The 18,029-nt window shown below is 41.6% G+C and overlaps 1 protein-coding gene across 1 annotated transcript; it reads left to right on the forward strand.

Moving 5' to 3' along the window:
* Positions 1-8,272: 8,272 nt before the first annotated feature.
* Positions 8,273-16,495, forward strand: rflna (refilin A). Its single transcript, XM_085293737.1, has 4 exons — positions 8,273-8,555; positions 8,666-9,009; positions 13,130-13,239; positions 13,343-16,495. Exons 2-4 carry the CDS (start codon positions 8,791-8,793, stop codon positions 13,674-13,676), a joined length of 663 nt encoding a protein of 220 aa, XP_085149863.1. The 5' UTR covers positions 8,273-8,555; positions 8,666-8,790; the 3' UTR covers positions 13,677-16,495.
* The last annotated feature ends 1,534 nt before the right edge of the window (positions 16,496-18,029 follow it).

The raw sequence follows: 18,029 nt of genomic DNA on the forward strand, positions 1-18,029 counted from the left end.
GTGCAGGTGAATCACTGATTACAGCTGAGAGTGGATGAGCTGCTAACATGCAAGGCCAACAGCTGTGGAGCGCCGGGGAAGTCCAAGTAAGGGGGTAGCAGAATGTGCAAGACTGCACAGAGCAACACAAACACTAATCAGCTCAGTCCAAGATCAAGTCAAGACATATTCATGTAGCTTCCTCTAAAAACAAGACTCTCCAATGGACAGAGCTCAAGGCAATATATGTATATATGGATAGATCGATACAATACATCAGGGTATGATTTAGGGTCCTGCGTACATTCAACATTTGTACCAGCAGCAGATTGATGAAAGCATCCTTTAGATCGAGGATGTCATACACATTTTGCATTGTGGGCCTTACAGCTCACTTTGATGTGGGGATGTGAAATGGGTTGGACTCATGAATCCGCCCTCTCTCTCAATGTGAAATTTAATTACAACCCGAATACCACAGATATCTGAATATAAGGAGAAGTGCAATTTCAACAGTAAGTCTGTAGTACATGAGACATCTGTCAGCACGACTCTTTGTGCTTCAATAGTAAGAAAAGGGAGCTGATTGGCCACACTGTCCTGGAATTATACACAAGAAAGCTTTTGTTAGCTCACAAAAAAACTACAAGCATTTTTATAGTAACTACTCTGGTGTCGTATGATTGACCATGGGGGAGGTCATTATCAATAGGGAAAATGGTAAAACCTATAAAGCATACAGTAAAAAGTCCAAAATGTATGTAGGTCATTTACCAAAGACACCCAGTGGGCTGAACTGAAGTTTTTGCCAGGCCAATTCTGGCCCCATTGGCCTTGTGTTTGACACCCATGCTTTAGCTCAGGGGTAGGCAACTCCAGGGCTCAAGGGCCGGTGTCCTCCAGGTTTTAGATGTGTCCTTGCTCTAACATGGCTAATTTAAATGGCTAAATTACCTCCTCAATATGTCTTGAATTTCTCCAGAGACCTGGTAATGAGCTAATCATTTGATCCAGGTGTGTTGACCCAGGGTGAGATCTAAAACCTGGAGGACACCGGACTTTGAGGCCTGGAGTTCCCCACCTCTGCTCTAGCTGTTAATACAGTGACTCATAACTGCGGAACCGATAGCTTGCTTCTACGTATTGAGCCATTGTGTTGAACTTTTGCTTCCTCCTTTTAGAGTTGACAGGAATTTTACACTAAATGCTTTTACTTTAGACATGTTCCCTGGGGGTCCAGACACCATTTAAAGGTTCCAGGAGAGACCATGGGTTAAGAGAGTGTGGTGAATCTTTTTGTGCTTGGGTTTTGGGGTTTTTATAAAATTGGGTTTGGTGCAAAATTAAAGTGTGAAATATTTATTGATATAAAAATGTGAAATGTATTTATTTATTCAAATTGGTATATTGTATACTGTGGTGGAAGGCTGGCATTTAAGAATTTACCTGAGAGTGGAATAATAGTTTAGTGTGTGAACGCTGAACATATTTAAGGCTGCTGGTTGTCATTAGAGAAGGTTGATTGTGCTGTGAAGAAGCTCGACGAGTGAATTGTTTGTAAGGAGAACTGTATGGCAAATAAATGCTTTCTGTTCCACTACATTTGCCTTGGTCCATCTCACTGTGTTTCCAGCCGCTAAGGGCCACCCTGTTACATCAAGTCAACATGAAATTGTGGGGGGAAAATCCACACAGAGCTAGACTGACGCTCCAGATTTGAACCTCTTGTTTACATTTTTCTGTAGCTTTATGAGGTATCTTTGAGTTGACCCCTAGTAAAGAAATATTCCAATTTCAGACCATCTATATAGAAAAAGAGTTTAGAAAGAATGGAAGGAGAAGAGATTTAGTGGAGATAGAGGAAGTCTCTGTACATTAATAAAACCAGATGCAGCCAGGCTCCTGAGAAGTGCATTTCACATTGAACTCTGTGGTTTGGATGGCACACTGAAAGTCAGCCAGGCTCATCAATCATCATGTCAAAAACTGTTTCTTTTCAAACGGGCAGGGGTAAGGCTATCAGAGGAGAGGTGCAGCGGGGCCACATGAGTCTGCTGAACGAGCAGCCGCCGTTTACGTCTATACTGTGTGAAAGGCAAACTGGAGAAATGGTCACCTATCTGCAACATGGAGAAGATTCACAGCTGAGTCTGTGTGTGGAAACAACTCTGACGTCCCCGTCAGCTCAAAATATTCGTCCTGCTGGGAACTGCCCCTCTGTGCCTTGTTTACACTGAGGGCTGCGCCGAAGCAGGCACACACCCCGTCACGAACAGTGAGCTGCACACATTCGAGACAATATGCGTCTCAAAGGTGTCACAGTGAAAATGTGAAAAATTGGTCACGGGGGCTAAATGCCTGTTGCTCTGTTGTTGCATGCAAACAAACTCGCACAGACACACCTACACCAACCCCCCTCCTCGTCCTGCTGTTACTCTGGTGCAGTTCGTACAGCTGGCTTGGCAGGGTTGTGTGACTGCGGAGAGAATGCCAGAGATTTCTGCAGATCAGGAATGTGTAAGAGAGCGAGCCTCTGACTCTATGCAAACATGTTTGTGTTCTCCCATGTGTGTGTGTGTGTGTGTGTGTGTGTGTGTGTGTGTGTGTGTGTGTGTGTGTGTGTGTGTGTGTGTGTGGCAGGATGTGAGGAATGATTGCCCTGTGAGGGGGAAGGATGATGGAGTACTTAAAAAAATGAATCATCAGCCGACAGCTTGACTTTCCTCCCCCACTGTGTCTGTATCAACGCCTCCTGGGATCTCCAAGCACTCAGAAACTCAGGAAGAATATTGATTGCAGAACTCTTCAATCAGCTCCAACAGAATTGGGTCAAAATGGTAAAGGTGCCTGTTAAATAACATTTACTGAATAAATTGAAAGGATAAAACAGGTATGCAAATTGCCGTCCCAAACATAATAATGGAGTTAATCATCTCCCTGAACATGTGATGAAGGACATGGAAAATACATTCAGTTTGGTCATAAAGTAACCTCCTTCTTGTCAGCTGAACTAACTTCCTCTTTGTAAAACCTGTAAAACCAAACAATGGGCACTGAAATATGCCGGGGAAATGAGCTCTGATGTGGTGTTTGCGTGTTAGAAATGAAGCTAAACTGTGTCAAACTGTCTCAGATTTATTTGTAACATAGATACACAAAACAACATTAATGTAATAGTCATAAAAGTCTATAAGAACCTAATCAATATGTTTCTAAAGAGGATGTTTAATAACTTTGCAATCAGTTCATCCAAATAACAACAAGGTTTTCTGGTTGCTATTTAGTTATACTATTATTATCTCACAGTTTATGCCTTTGCAACGACTTACAAACTTGAATTTGAACAAACCACAAGACTTCTGTCTGACCATAAACACCTTGTTATGCCATGCACAGCAAATTAGCATAAACACTTTATATCAACTGTCAAGCACGGTGGTGAAGGGATGATAATTTGGGCTTGTTTGCAGCCACAGAACCTGGACACCTTGTAGTCATTGACTTTACAATGAATTCCTCTGAATACAAAAGTATTATAATCAAAGATAAGGTCATCTGTCTGACAGCTAAAGATTTTCCAAGACTGTCATGCAACTGCAGCAAATCTACAGCATTGACCCAAAGTCCATACCTCAACCTGAGAACCCAGTTCTCATGAAACTATTCGATTCCACATTTCTATATGTAAGACAGCTTCAGATATTCACTTGCAGACTAGAATTAGATAGGCTGATTGTGGGTTTGAACTGATCTATCAATGCGTCCACGTGCAGCATGGAGAAACCGACCCATGTGTAAAATACCAAGATAAAATTCCACCATGCTCACTCCTGTTATTTTCACAGTTCTCTGGGTTATCCTTCGCTGAGGTTGCAATTGAGCAACTCCTCCTTTCGGCATGCTCACAGACATGCCTGCACCCACGAAAGTGCTCATCATCTGGGTCCCAGTGTTTTACGGCTAATCTGTACCAGATCTCCACACTAATCCTTGGAATGTCTGAGGATCAGCATCACTGGGCTCTTAAGGATGGACACGATGATACAAAAACACACCTGATGCGGGGAATGCTAGTAAAAACCTCTCTCCACGGTTTCCTGCTGCGGCTTCCAAACAGAATACATGGAGGAGGGAAAACAGTTCTCAGCAAACAAGATTACAGCTGTGCAGGCTTAACAGGCATGCCATTAAATATATCTTCCAGACAACAAAGGCAAACACAGAGTTATCTCAGTTTTTATGAGAACTGAAAAAACAAACAAGGAGGGGGAAAAAACCATCATGCATGATTTCCTGGAAATCTGTGGTAATCACCATGAAGAGCTGCTGGACCATCAAAGATACAATCAGCCACTTAAGAGTCTGTGCAGTTCTACACTGGCTGTTATTTATGCTCTGATTTCCCTTTTGGCAGAGCTGCTGTTTGTAAGAGTATGAACAGAGAGTGCAGATGTTAGTCGAGGGAATGATCAACAAGGATTCAATTCAGTCTCCTCTGTCTGACACAGTGACTGCTGCCTGTTCACTCAGGTCTGCTTTGTTTGTGTCTGTGTGTGTGTGTGTGTGAGAGCAACTCATTTGGTTGCTGCTGGATGGAGAGTTACCACCCGTCTCCACCCAGTCCTGAAATATACCAGGAAGGATAGCTATAGACACGCAGACACACAGATCTCCTGAAAAATAATGAATCACTCTTTTCCTCACTAAATGCTTTCCAAACAAAAGCAAACTGCTTAAACAAAGCAGCTGACTGAGCATTTCTTCACTTAACTAAACACGACTGGCACAAGGATGCTTCTTGACGGGACAGGATTATCTTTGAATATATCTGGGGAACTTTTGAATAGCTTTGTGTGAAAAGCTTTCCATATTTGGAGGTTTCAGGTCTTATCAGAGCATGTTTTCAAAACAGATTGTGTCAAAAACGATGGTAGATAACTCTATTTTGTTTAGCTGTCCGACTTCTTTCTTCTTCCTTTTTGCAAATGCATGCCTACACATGTCTACATCCACAAAATACTTTGTTAGATACATCGCTTGGACCCCCTGTTGATTTCAGAACTGCTGAAATTCTTCATGGCATAGATGTAGTAAAGTGCTGGAAACATACCTCAGAGATTTTGGTCCATAGTGATATGGTAGAGTCTCACAGTTGATGCAGATTTGTCAGCTGCACGCCCACAACACAACTCTCGTATTCCACCTCGTCTCAAAGGTGCTCTATTGGCCGTTTGAGTACAGGGAGCTCATTTTTATGTTCAAGAAACCAGTTTGAGAGGATCTGAATTTTGTGACATGGACTGTCATCCTGCAGTAAGTAGGTATCAGAAGATGGGTACACTATCCTCATAAAGAGATAGACATGGTCAGCAACAATACTCAGGTAGAGTGTGGCTTTTAAATGGTCCTCAGTTATTAGTAAGGTTCCAAAGAGTTGCAAAAATATATCCCACATTCTTACCCCACCATCATTCCTCTCTCCAAGGTTGTCTTTAAGATTGCACTGATGTGTTTCACATGAAGAGGGTTTTATTCATCTTCAACCTAACTGGGACTTAAAATTCAGAGAGGTCTTTTTTTTCTAAAGCTATAAAGGATACTAAACATTATATGCAAGTCTCAAAGGCTAAAAGTCGGCGTTGTGGTTGGTTTAAAAAGTTTATAAAGCTTTAGCATGAAAGTATTTAGAAAGTTTCACAGTGAAAAACAAGATTATGGGGAAAAATATTGTAACAATACTGGCATTGTGTGTTTGAAAAGGGTTGGAGTGGGAAAAAAAGACTTTTGAAGTTATCTAAAATACACTTGGAAAAAATATCTTTTCATGTTGGTGAAATTGCAAGAAAATGTCAGCAATACAAGTTTCAACCTGATGAATCACAGCAGTAACACAAAAAATGGATAACACCCAGTATACTAACATTGCTAACAGCAAACTAAACTACAGTGCTGACTGCTCAGTGCACAGACAGGACTTACACCAGTTACTCTTTATGTATGAATGGCTACTGGGCCCTGCAGAGGCCTGTGACAAAATAAGCTGGCAATGGTGCAGATGATGAAGGAGAATTTCTAAACGCATTTTTATTTAACTTCAGTCATAAATCAATGAGTGATTTATTGATTTGCAAAATATGAGTAGCATGTATTAATTGTAAATGACCAATTCACAAGTACATATTATCCAAATAGGGGAGACCGGGGATAGTTGTAACATTTTTGACATTTCTGTCTGTAAATTGAAGCTCTTTTAAGGTAGTGGATTCAAAATGTAATGCAAAGTATTTACATGTCTCTGCTATTAAATAGTGCAGCTATTTTCTCTGCAGCACAATTACCCATTGCATGGTATGGTCTCAAACACGAAGAGTGAAATGTTACAATTAACCCCATAGTCTGGGTTAGTTGTAACATATCCTGGGGTAAAATGTAACACAATGAAATAAGGGTACTGACAAAATATTAACATGTAATCTTTGTTTATTCAACACATGAATGCACTTAGAGCCATTTATGTAGCTGTGTGTGTGTGTGACAGAATGCAGAAATCTAGCTTTTGAACATATTCCAGCCCCCCAAAAAAGACAAATTATGGAATTTTCTGCAACTGAATATTTCATTAATTTTGGTTGGTCTTCCTTGAGTTTGGCCTCATTGGCTCAGTGGGCATTATAACCTACAACTCTTGCACCAATTTTGAACATAACAATGAAGCTGAAAAAATGTAGTTGTTCACCAGCATCGCAATTCCATTACTTTTTATCATGGCTTACCTTGGTGTGGTTTGCAAAGTGCTTCAGAAAGATGAGGAAATCTGTTTCTTGCACCCATCCTGATTTATTTCCACTACCAGTACTTCCTACTGGTCCATCTCTGACACAGTGGTCTGCATAATGTATGTGTGGGAACACAAACAGTGGAGGAATTGTGTTGCCAATGGCATTAACCGCATATACAAAAGCGACCAGTGAACCTCTCTCTGCTGATGTCGTTGCCCCAACTTGTTTAATATAAATTAAAGTAAAAGTGTGGTAAGTTGTAACATCTGCATTATTGTTACAACTAACCCAGACTGTTGCTGTTACAACTGACCCAGACTCCTATAGCCATGAACTAGCTAACATTACAGCCAACGGCTAAAACATTAGCACTAAAGACCTACACAGAATATATCCCCACAGACATACAAATAACATAATTTAAGTTTGATGAGTTTAACTGCAAAGCAGATAATGCTATTAGAAATTGAAATAAAGTAGAAAAACTTACCTTTTGGCATACAAATTACTTTTTTTCATGTTAAATTGTCTGTGTTTGACAAAATGTGCTGATTTTTCACATGTGATAGCAGAACTGAATTGGGCATGCACAGGATGAGTCACATCATTTGAAACTTAGCCCTGATTGGAGAAATTGGAAGTGTTACAACTGACCCACGTTACAACTATCCCCGGTCTCCCCTACAACTTAATCTCCAAAAAATGATCTAAAATAGTGTTGAAATTTTATATATTTATTCGTTTCTAATGACACTTTTGAACTTTTTTCATGACATGAATGCCCAGAGACAGGAAGCGAGGCCTCGTGGGGAAATGAATGGGAAAGAATTTACTGTCAGAAATTCTTCCATTTTATTCTTATGCTTACATTTTTTTCACTCTCTCTTTGGTTAGGGTGAGGCAACAAAACTATTTGGGTGAGGTCTCCAAAAAATACAAACACGCTTCCAACCGAAACAGTCCTGCTGAATATCCATGCATCCTCATAGACGCACAAAATCGCATTTTGTGACTACTACATGAATTGCCACGAAACGGTGCTAATAATTAATAAAAGGGTTGCTTTGCTGAAGTCGTATATCATTAACTTACAATTAATTATTAGTTATAACCAAGTGCAAACGCTGAACAAGTGCCAGAACAATTTGCTTATTATACTTATTTGTTTTTAATTTTTTCTTCTTCGCCAACATTATAAAACGACTCCATCACAGCATCTGTTCTCGTTACTAGCGGATGATTAATTACTTGTCCCTACCTACTAATTATAATATATCTAAGCAGATCGGCGACTGCAGCAGTCAGGAAATTAGATAATTTGCTTAAATGCGCGTCAGCAGGTTCGCAAAACACACCAGCCAAAGTGTACGGGAGGAGCAGGGAGGATGTGCTCGCCCCTGTCGGTTGTACATGGAAGTGATCCAGATCATGAGGGCTGGACTAGATCCAGGTACGAAGGGGGGGGGCCGAAAAAAGCCTGGCAGGATCATTAAGAGGGAGCTCTCCAGTGAAGAGCGCGCACACACAGGGCGCACACATACTGGAACACACGGTCAGAGCAGAGGAGCTCTCATGCAGCTCGGTGCCAGACGCGCTGTCGACTCTTTGTTTTTTTGCGCGAGTTTTACTACATAGTTTTTTTTTTGTTTGTTTATTTGGTTGGGTTTTTTTTAATTATAAATCACATAATATTTCACGTTGGAGCTGAGTCCGTGGCTACCGTGTGTTTGTTTCGGACTTCTTCGCGCATATTTGGAATATCTTTCCGGATTAAAGTGGATACTTGACACCGAGCAGGTACAGTAAAGTTTGAAGCTGAGCTGATATCAATCTGAGGGTTTTGTCCAAAGCCTGTGGCCAGTGGTTAAATGTCATTCCCTGATTTTTTTTCTTTTCCTTACTTGCAGAAGTCTTCTTGAGAGAGTTCGCACAGGATTGTTTCTGCTCGACTCAGGAGCGCTTCAAGGAAAGAAAAAAGTATTGTGAGTGCGACTGGGCTTCCTTTTTTTTAAATAACTGAGCCGTCCCAGAAATGGTGGGGCACCTACATTTACAAGCGATGGATGACAGCCTCAAAGGAAAGAACCGGGAAGGTCTGCTCGACAGTCCAGATTCGGGTTTGCCCCCCAGTCCAAGTCCGCCCTTCTGCTCGCTTTCTCCGGCTCTGATCGAGTCGCGCTCGGGCAGCTGCACGACGCCCGTCGAAAGCCATCATGGATATTATAAGAAGGAAAGCAGAGAAGGGAAACTGGTAAGAAACAAACTGTTGCACTTTATTGTTTTAATACCGCCGTGTGAGCGGAGAGCGGACACTTATTCCTGCTCTTTGTGCCCAATTTTGCACTCAGATGCTTCAGTGACACAATGAATTAAAGGACAAAGGAGTTCATCTTCAGTAATGACGCTGAAGGAAGAGAAACTGAAAACCTGAAAGTCATTTTAGCTTTTGGCCAGGAACAGATTTCACATCAGTCCCCCTCACACAACATCTGGAAGCTCTCTCTTGCTTTCTCTATGAGTGCGTGTGTGTGTTTCTGGAATTCAGTTGCAAACTTATGAATTTGCACTCTTGCTACTGGGCCCTCCACAATACAGTAAAACGTTTTTATTTTTTCAGCCTCGTGCATCAGCTGGGCCCTGAGTCTAACCCTGTTACGAAATTAGGGCCCAGGGACTCCCAGGGGTCCTTTCCTGAATTCCCTCAGAACGATGACACTTATTAACACCGTTACTTCATCAGCATGAATGAAGGTGGCAGGCTGAGCAGATCAGTAAATAGTCAAATGTGATCAAAATAATAATGGTATTTGAGGATTTGCATATGAAAAACCTTGGATCAGGCTTTTACTCAGAGTCTGCTGTTGCTACAGGATCGCGACTGTGAACTTGTAGACAGAAAACCAGACTTTTAATCCTGTAAATTAACCGTCAGCAGCAGGTCAGTGCCCTCTTTTTGAAACCTGCTGGTTCAAATTAGTTGATTTTTAGGGCAGTACTTCAACCTGTTTTGCTTGTTATCCTAAAGCTATGTGCAGTATTAGCCTTCACAGTCTGTCATGTTGCATTCTCATGGGGGGTGGGGGATTTAGAAAAGTCAGTAGCACAAATATGTACAGACAGTCCCCTACAGGTGCAAAACTGTCCATTTCAAACACTCATTTATTTGGCTATTTTACTCTGACTTTGATCTCTTGCTTAATATTAATATTTTTGTCCATATCTTGCTAGTCCTGCTCAATCTCTGAACACTCACAAGCCCAGCTCCTTAAAAAGAATAGAATTAGAAGCATCAAAATGAAGTTGCAGGGTATCCAAGAACCTCAAAAATCACCAAAAAGATCACTGAAGTCTAAAAAAAACATCTGGACATCTGGAAGCCAGCATCTTTCTGCATTAAATGCTGTTCACAATGAGTTTAAATGTGGAAGTAATAAAAACTCTGTCTTTATATAGCCTTTTTGATCTTTGCTGTTTCTTGTCTTATCTGAAAATCCTAAATAGCTTCCTGCCTATATGATAAACAAATGTGCAAAATGAGTCAGACATTGCAGTTTAAGGCAATACTTTGTTTTTTGTTTTGTTTTTTTGCTGGGTAAGCAACATAACATGAGACATTGTCTCTTCTTTCAAGGCAAACGCTTTTCATTGGCACGTCCTGCAGTGAATCACATGACGAGACTGATTTGATTGAAAATCATTTCCAGGTCACTCCCAGTTCCAAAAGTCTTAAGAACATGTCTGCACAGGCTGAGGTGGCTTTTAAAGTGTTTCAAAAGAGGCCTCAGAAATGCAGCGCTGCATCCTGGGAGGTGCACGAAACTGGTGTGTGCTGGGACGTGAAGCAAAAAAAAACGATCATCTAATCCTCTGGAGGTTTGGATTAGAGTGACTCCTCCGCTTTGTGGTTTTTCCCTCTTCTTTTTCTTTTTTTAAAGAAAGGAGCTGCTCCCGCTTCTGTCTGTGGGCCTGTTTGAATTAAAAGAGTCAAATATTTCTATCTAAAAAACAGTTTCCCCAAGTTTACTGAGTATAAATCTGCTGGCAGGATGAAAGGAGGTGTAACTATGCGCCGAATTTTGTTTGTTTGTTGTCTTTTTACTCCTTCCAAATCTATTTCTGTGTTGTTTTTGTATGCTACCTAAGAATAATCCTCTGGTTCTATTTCGAAGGTGCAGGGGGGGCTCGCTAAAGCGACCTCAGGCCATTGCACAAGTGTTTGATGACCTCTCACTTCTCAAATTAAACACAGATAAATGCTCAGCCAGCTTCGTCCGTTTTCAAACGTCGTTCAAATTCATGCAGATGCAGGATAATTATTCCTATATCTGCATCTTTTTATGTGTGAAGAGATTTACAGGAGCGACAGGATGCATGAAAAGCACATGCGTGGTCGTGTAATCGCGTGTATTTCAGAGGCTGTGGACGTGTCCAGCTCAAGGAGGTGGCTCCAGCTGCTGGTGGATTAGACAGGAAGGACAGGAAGGAGACAGATGACTTTTTCTTACATTTGGCTTGCTGTGGGACACTGATGAGCCTGGCTCTGCCTCTAATGCCTCTACTGCTGTGCAATTCAGCAAATTTTGGTATCGATCAGATAGCAAGTGAATACAGGGTCAGTGTCGATACTAATACCAATACTTCAAATCTATAAAGGTAGCTTATGTAAAGGAGAGCAGCGTGTCATGATTTTAGGACAATGCAGTTATTTACGTTTCATAATAATTAGTTTAGACAACATGCATTTTGAAACTGGATGTTTTTGGAGACTACTCGGCTGTCAGCTCTCCAGCTGTCCGTGTCTGTGTCTGCAGCCAAGTAGAATCTGGGCTTCAGAAAGTAGAAACAAAGTATCGATCCTACCGGGCTAGTATCAGTCCGATACCAATACCAGCACTGGTATCAATACTATTGATATTTGGATAACATCCACACAAACACAGACTTTGCTGCAACAAACAGCCTACAGTTGGAAGTCTGTGTTTGGGTTGGCGTTTCTCTCCATAGCTCGGCATTGTGTGGGTTACTCAGTTGCACACTATTTCTTCTTACGTGGATATGTGCTTCCAGTGGGGTGGTGGTGGTGGGGGGTGCTGTGCTGTGTGTACATGCTCGGGGATACGGCGCCTGGAGGAGGCCTCCCCTCCATTCACAACTGTTTGCTTTGCAGACCTTGCCAGAGCGCACCGTCTGCGGCGAAATACCTGGAATGCTCTCCACGCTGGAGCAGCGGTGGAAAGACAATCAGACCCTCGCGCGCTGTTTCCAAGTCACAGAGCAGAAAAACGAACCAGGCTGAGGTTCGGCTTTTTGTTCGCTGCTGCGTGGCAGCTGTTGAAGCGCGGCGCCGTCGTACAGACAGCCCCGCGCGGCAATGATGGTAGGCTGTAGGTAAGACGAGCTTCTCGCGGTGATCTGCAGCGCCCTTGGCCTTCTCTTGCTCGTCCCCTGTAGCGGCATGTGCAGTCCAAACCGCAGCATGTGACAGCTTCTCCTGTGTAATGTGAGAGGGAGCAGAGCTGCGGTTGTGGAGTGGTTTGATTCAGACAGGGTTAGAGTTTTAATCGCACGTGTACAGAAAAGGGTTCGTTGCATTGTTGCTGTACCAGCTTTTGTGTCCACTGAAGGCTCCAGAGGGGGCCAGTCTTGTAGGTCAGAGGTCAAGTCACAATCAGAGCTTCAACAGACAAATTATACAACAAAACCAAATAATGGGGGTGTGCTTAAAACAATACTTCAAATTTGTATTGCGTGATATTTGGAAGAGAAGTGTTGTAATCCACATGTCATAACAACGTGAACAACCCTGTGTAGTAACATATAGCCAATAAACTGTACAGGTATTGATTGGAGCGTTTTTGACTTCAGTAAGAAGTCAGCTTTAGCTTCAGGAGGATATGGGGACAAATTTGTTAATGGATTAAAAGAAAATGTCTTCAATCAACATAATTAATGCATGTGAGGTAGTGCAGCTAACCTTTTGTAATCTAAACTCATTTTTTAAAAAGCACATTGAGTAACACGCTGCATCTCTACCAGCAGTGGTGTGGGTGTGTTAACCTCCTTAGAGCTGGGATGTTGGAACATAAGGGCAGGAAAAGGAGGGCTACGTTTTTGAACTTTTAAATGTATTTTAACACGTTTTACAGCTTTTCCTGTTGATAAAGACAGGCTGGAGAGTGAAAGTGTTGTTGTCGTCTTTCTGGTCTAATTGTTGTAGTACTGGCCTGTACCTTTTAAAAGGAGAGTTGTTGCGAGGTTGAGAAGAAACAGGGTGGGGACTCCAGTGATTTGAACTGGCTCTTTTGGGATTTCTTATCTGGGATGATTGTTTGCTTATATGTGAGATTGTAACCTGTGTTTTCTCTGCACAGCTGCCCTACCTGCTGCTGAACTCCACGGGAACCGACCCCAAGACTCGCATGCACCCCGTGTTCTTTGGAGAAAGCATCGAGGTCAACCCCAAACCAGAGAAGGAAATCAAGTAAGGGCGCATGTAAAGATGTGGCACTGTTTTTGCATCCTCTTTCATCTCTTTATTGATCCACTTCACGTGAGTTTCTTAACAGCCACTTTGTCGTTTTCAGGTGTAACTCTGAGGTCAAGTACGACTCCGACAAGCACTACCGCGACCGGGTGTTTTGCACCCCCGTTCCCACGGCTACGTCCTTCAGCGAGACGGTGGTGGCGGTGCGGAACTGCACCTGGAGGAGCTACAAAACCCAGGTGTACCTGGAGCCCCGGCAGAGGCCCGTCAGCTACCAGAGCACCACCATAATCTACCCAAAACATGCCAAGAACACTTACCGCACCACGCTCAACTACAACGCCACAGGCTCCCGCCGTTGGTATGTCTCCACAGTGAAACTGGAGTCAAGTGAGGATACTAGTCCCTGCATCATCTACACAGAGGACCTGTAGGGTCTGGACTGCATCAGCCTGCACAGGAACAAAAGCTATTTGGTGATTGTCCTGGTTCTTTTCTCTTTTTTTCTTCTTTTTTTATTTCAAGGACAAAAAAACTCACAAAGGCCCACACTGAGAGGGAAATACTTCAAGCAATATCTGGACTCCATGAAAACCCTGCTCTGTTCACCTTTACTGGCCATGGAAGAAACTGCAGTGGCATTTAATAACCTGATTATATTTAGATTTTCTACTGTTGCAGTCTCTAAAAGGAAGGGCGCTGGGTTTCTGGCAGCTCAAAGCTGCGCTTCGGTGGTTAATGTCTTATTTAATTACAACGCTGACAAGTGGCCTTCGCACTACTTCGGGTTCCTTTGCAACCTCAGTGATGGCAATGATCAGAATGTAGATATCTGTGTATATAGAGAAAAATCAAGAATGACTCGTGTTTTGGATTTCAGCCGAGCCTTTGAAAAATCAGTCACACACAATGTAAAGCTTTCTAAATAATGGCTTTATTGCACTTGTTTTCTATATATCACAGTTCTCTCCAAGGGCTTTTGGCACAGCACGGGGGAATTTCAGGACTGCGTATGAAAATTTGGACCAAAGAGCATTTTGAGTGAGACTGCACACTGAGGCAGCGCACTCGCTTATCATTGGACACTTTCAATTCAAGCTTGTGCAGTTTGATCGAGAGAGCTAAGGCTTTTATCAAAACAACACAGTTAGAGAGGATATATGAGGAGACATGGGATCTCCGTAAAAACTCTCTGTAGCATTATATTTAACTGTGTCGGACCACGACAGCTGTTCATATAAAACAAACGCGCTGGTGAGTGCAGTCAACGATGCAGTTTTGGTGACTGGTCCTTGTTTGCTCTCTAGGAGGTGCTGAAGGGCTGCAAAACAAAAATGAATAAATAAATTAGCAATAAATTAAGAGTTTAATGCTTAAAAAGTGAATTAAAGTGTGGGTAAAGGACCACATCATCTGTAGTTCCAGTATAACTGAGATCAGGACCTTCAACAGTAATTCCCTTTTTTCCCCTGTCTTTTTCAAACAGTTCACTTTTAACAATCAGATTGAAGTATGTAACACTCCCTCGTCATAATTCTCAGTACAGAACAAACTGTACAGTGGCGCTCACTCATCTGCTTCTCTGTTAGGCCTACAAAACAAGAAGCTTTTCCAAATTCACTCTGTGCAGTGATCTTACATCTGTTTTAACTGTTCCTCGTGTTATTGCCAACACTGCTTCAGTGGCAGCGGACACTATGAAAGACAACTCGTTAAGTGATTTCATTTAAAGATTGAGGAATACCTTAGCGAGTAAAACCGTCCATACTTTTAAGTGATAATAAGAATAATAATCGATTTAATCTCTGATGTCGAATCACAACTTGTAGCATACCTTCCAAAAAGCCAGTCTTACACAACAAGCTAAACTAGAGTCCTGCCAATACTGTCAGCTGATATTAGCAGACTTATCTGTGATAAACACATTTGAAAAGCAAGGAAGAAACGGGAGAAACGCTCTTAAGTTGAACTCATGTTGTGGTTGTTGTTGCACAGTTTGTCCACCAGAGGGCAAACTATGTCTGCAGCTTTCCTCCAGGCAGGGCACTGGATCAAACTCCACAACCAGCTGATGTGAGCAGTCAGCAGACAAGTAAATAAATAACTACACAGGAAAAATGTGAAAAGTTGGGGGGGAAAGGAAATCTGCGAATTTTGAGAAAGTTCTGTGTCTGAGAAGAAAAAAAATATTGGCCGATAAATCGGGATATCTGATATTTAAATCACCCGATACTGGTATCAGTCTTAAAAATCCGGTATCAGTCGGGCTCTAAGCTAAAGTAACATTTAATTAAGAAAACAGAGCACTGTTTCTGTTTATCAGATATTTAGTAAAAACTAGCCTGTGAAATCAAACCTCTGTCACCGATGTGCAGACTTTATTTAATAAAATCTAATTAACTAGGCGAGTCTAGAATAAACTGAGCATTTCCTTTTTTCAGATCCATGGTAGCACAAAAACTCACAAAAGTGAAGCAGTGAACCCACGCCACATTTCTCCATTGAGGGTTTCATCTATTTCTTTATGTGTGTCTAATATAAATATATGTACATGTTTTAATTATTGAACATGGCAAATATTGAAACTTCAGACTTTACCTCAAATTTTCTTAGGTATCAATTTTAAGTCATTGCCAGTGTGTGTTGTTGATTGTCAGTTTAGGTTTTCTTGTATTTTCACAGTTTGAAATAGCCTCCGGGTTAAGTGTCAAACGGAAAAGTAAGGCGTGCACGAAGCCGAGGCAGTGCATCAGTACTGTAAGATGGGGGTATTTTTAGAGAGGAAGAAACAAATATAAAGGGCGAGAAGAGACGAGACAAGCAGATCTGCTCTTTTCAAAGTAAAAAAATAGAGAGCGGCTGAGGAAATTGTTCAGGAGACGGTTTTTTTTCTACAAAACAAAGCTCCTCGGGAAGATGTTACGAGTTTTGCAACGTGCAGATGGTGCGAGAAATGTCAGAGACAGCCTGTGAAATGTCAGAGGATAATGAGAGACAGTCGACCAGTGTCGAGTGTAATACTTTGGTGGCTTTATGTGAGATCCTTTGTGTGTTTTCTAACACTTGATTTTTGTTACTGTAAAATATTTTCCTGTTGTATATGTGGTATCGAGGCACTTCGCAATTCTCTTTCTATTTTTGTACGCCAATCATTGTTGTTATTCTGATCGAAGAAAGTAATTTAAAACAAAAGATGATTATCCTGATGGAATAAAAGACAAGCAGTTCCCAAACCTTACTTCTGTTGTTTTTGTTGCTCATCTGTGATCACGGGAAACAGAAACAGGTGTTTCTATTTGACAGACTGTACCCCATTAAAATAGAGTCGAGGCCTGTCCATCAGGCAGAGTGTAATGTTAATGTTTTTAAAGCGTTGTCCAAGAGCAGAGGCTGTAAATCAAGGTGGCGATCGTTCCGCATGTTCATCCTCGGCTGGTTTTAAATATCAGACTGCAGCAAAAATAACATAAGCTGCTGCTGGCAGTGTTGGTGCAGGTTTTTGGATGGGAGTCTGCTGCAGCCCACATCATCATTCGGCGCCTCATCCGTCTCTCCCGTGGCGAGGCAGCAAACGGGGCCTGACCGCACTTTCACATTTAGGACCTCATCTATAAAAAGCTTTTTCTTTTAGTGTGTTAATCCAAACTGTACATTTATTATTTTTAAACAAACCACCAAAAGGGAAGGCTCACCCCAAAATTAATGTTAGAATACAGTTTTTCCTCTATTTGTTTCTAGCAGGGTTTTAATAGTTTTGCAATTTTCATTAGTTTTTATTTTTATTTAGTTTTGACTTCAGATTTTCAATTTTATATCAGTTTTAATTAGTTTTTACCAATTGTTTGCTAGTTTAGTTTTTATTTTTTTGAAAATCCTTAGTTTCAGTTTAGTTTTGATTAGTTTCAGTTATAGTTTTAGTTGTGTTTGCAATAATTAAGTGCAACAAAATCCCAGTTTCGTCATATCAGTCATGCTCTTCTGCTTATCCTTGGGTATGTTGCTATTCCAGCTACCACACCCTGCACCGGTCGCCTGTCTGTCGCAGGGCTAACACGCAGAGACAGACAACTCACATTCCCACCTATGGGTTCTTTAAATAAATAAATAAATAAATAAATAAATAAAGGCAGATGAACAACCATTGATACCAGGCAACTATAAAATGTATATCTTGGCCCCAATGAGACTATTAACTCTTGCAGCACCGGGTGTTCGTAATTTTGGTTCAAGTGAATTGATAAACTTTTTGAAGGCAATTGACTCACACGGTTATGTAGATATCCCCGTCCTGTTGTCTCGGGATGCATCACGCTGCCTTGCCTGGGGTTAGCTTCTGTTTTCTGGGGATGAGGGTTGAGTGTGCTCCCTTACCTTCTCAAGGTAAGCTAGGTTAGCCTTCTTGTGTGAGCTTTTCAAGAGCACTTTAAGGTTTGTGGGATTTTTTTCCCCTTTAGAAATGTCCCTCATAATTTGTCTCTTTCCACTACAAGACACTTGCTTTATCCAAAACACAGTCATATTCAAAGTAATCCCAAATTGGACTCTGGCGCTTTCTCTCGACTTTTCCTGACATGATTCTGCGCGTGGACGGAGCAGCAACACAGACGACTCGACTAACGTACTGCCACCTGCTGGCATAATGAGACACAGCAAGACAAAAATCTGGAAACTAAACTTCATTTTCTCCCTTGACTATTGTATGACACGCACACATCTACGAAAACTAAACACATTTTTGCTATAAATTCAGTTAATTTTAGTTTTGTGAACACTCATTACAGTTTTCC

The sequence above is a fragment of the Mchenga conophoros genome, linkage group LG12, assembly GCF_057382185.1.
Source record: "Mchenga conophoros isolate Kocher_MC1m ecotype Shallow Benthic linkage group LG12, M_conophoros_male_GT1.1, whole genome shotgun sequence".
NCBI classification, from domain to species: domain Eukaryota; kingdom Metazoa; phylum Chordata; class Actinopteri; order Cichliformes; family Cichlidae; genus Mchenga; species Mchenga conophoros.

Bases quoted from the DNA above. Each gene is read 5' to 3' on its own strand.
- rflna (XM_085293737.1), top strand. From the start codon at position 8,791: ATGGTGGGGCACCTACATTTACAAGCGATGGATGACAGCCTCAAAGGA. The intron at 9,010-13,129 runs GTAAGAAACAAA...TTCTCTGCACAG, and splicing joins AAAGCAGAGAAGGGAAACTG to CTGCCCTACCTGCTGCTGAA. The intron at 13,240-13,342 runs GTAAGGGCGCAT...TGTCGTTTTCAG, and splicing joins AAACCAGAGAAGGAAATCAA to GTGTAACTCTGAGGTCAAGT.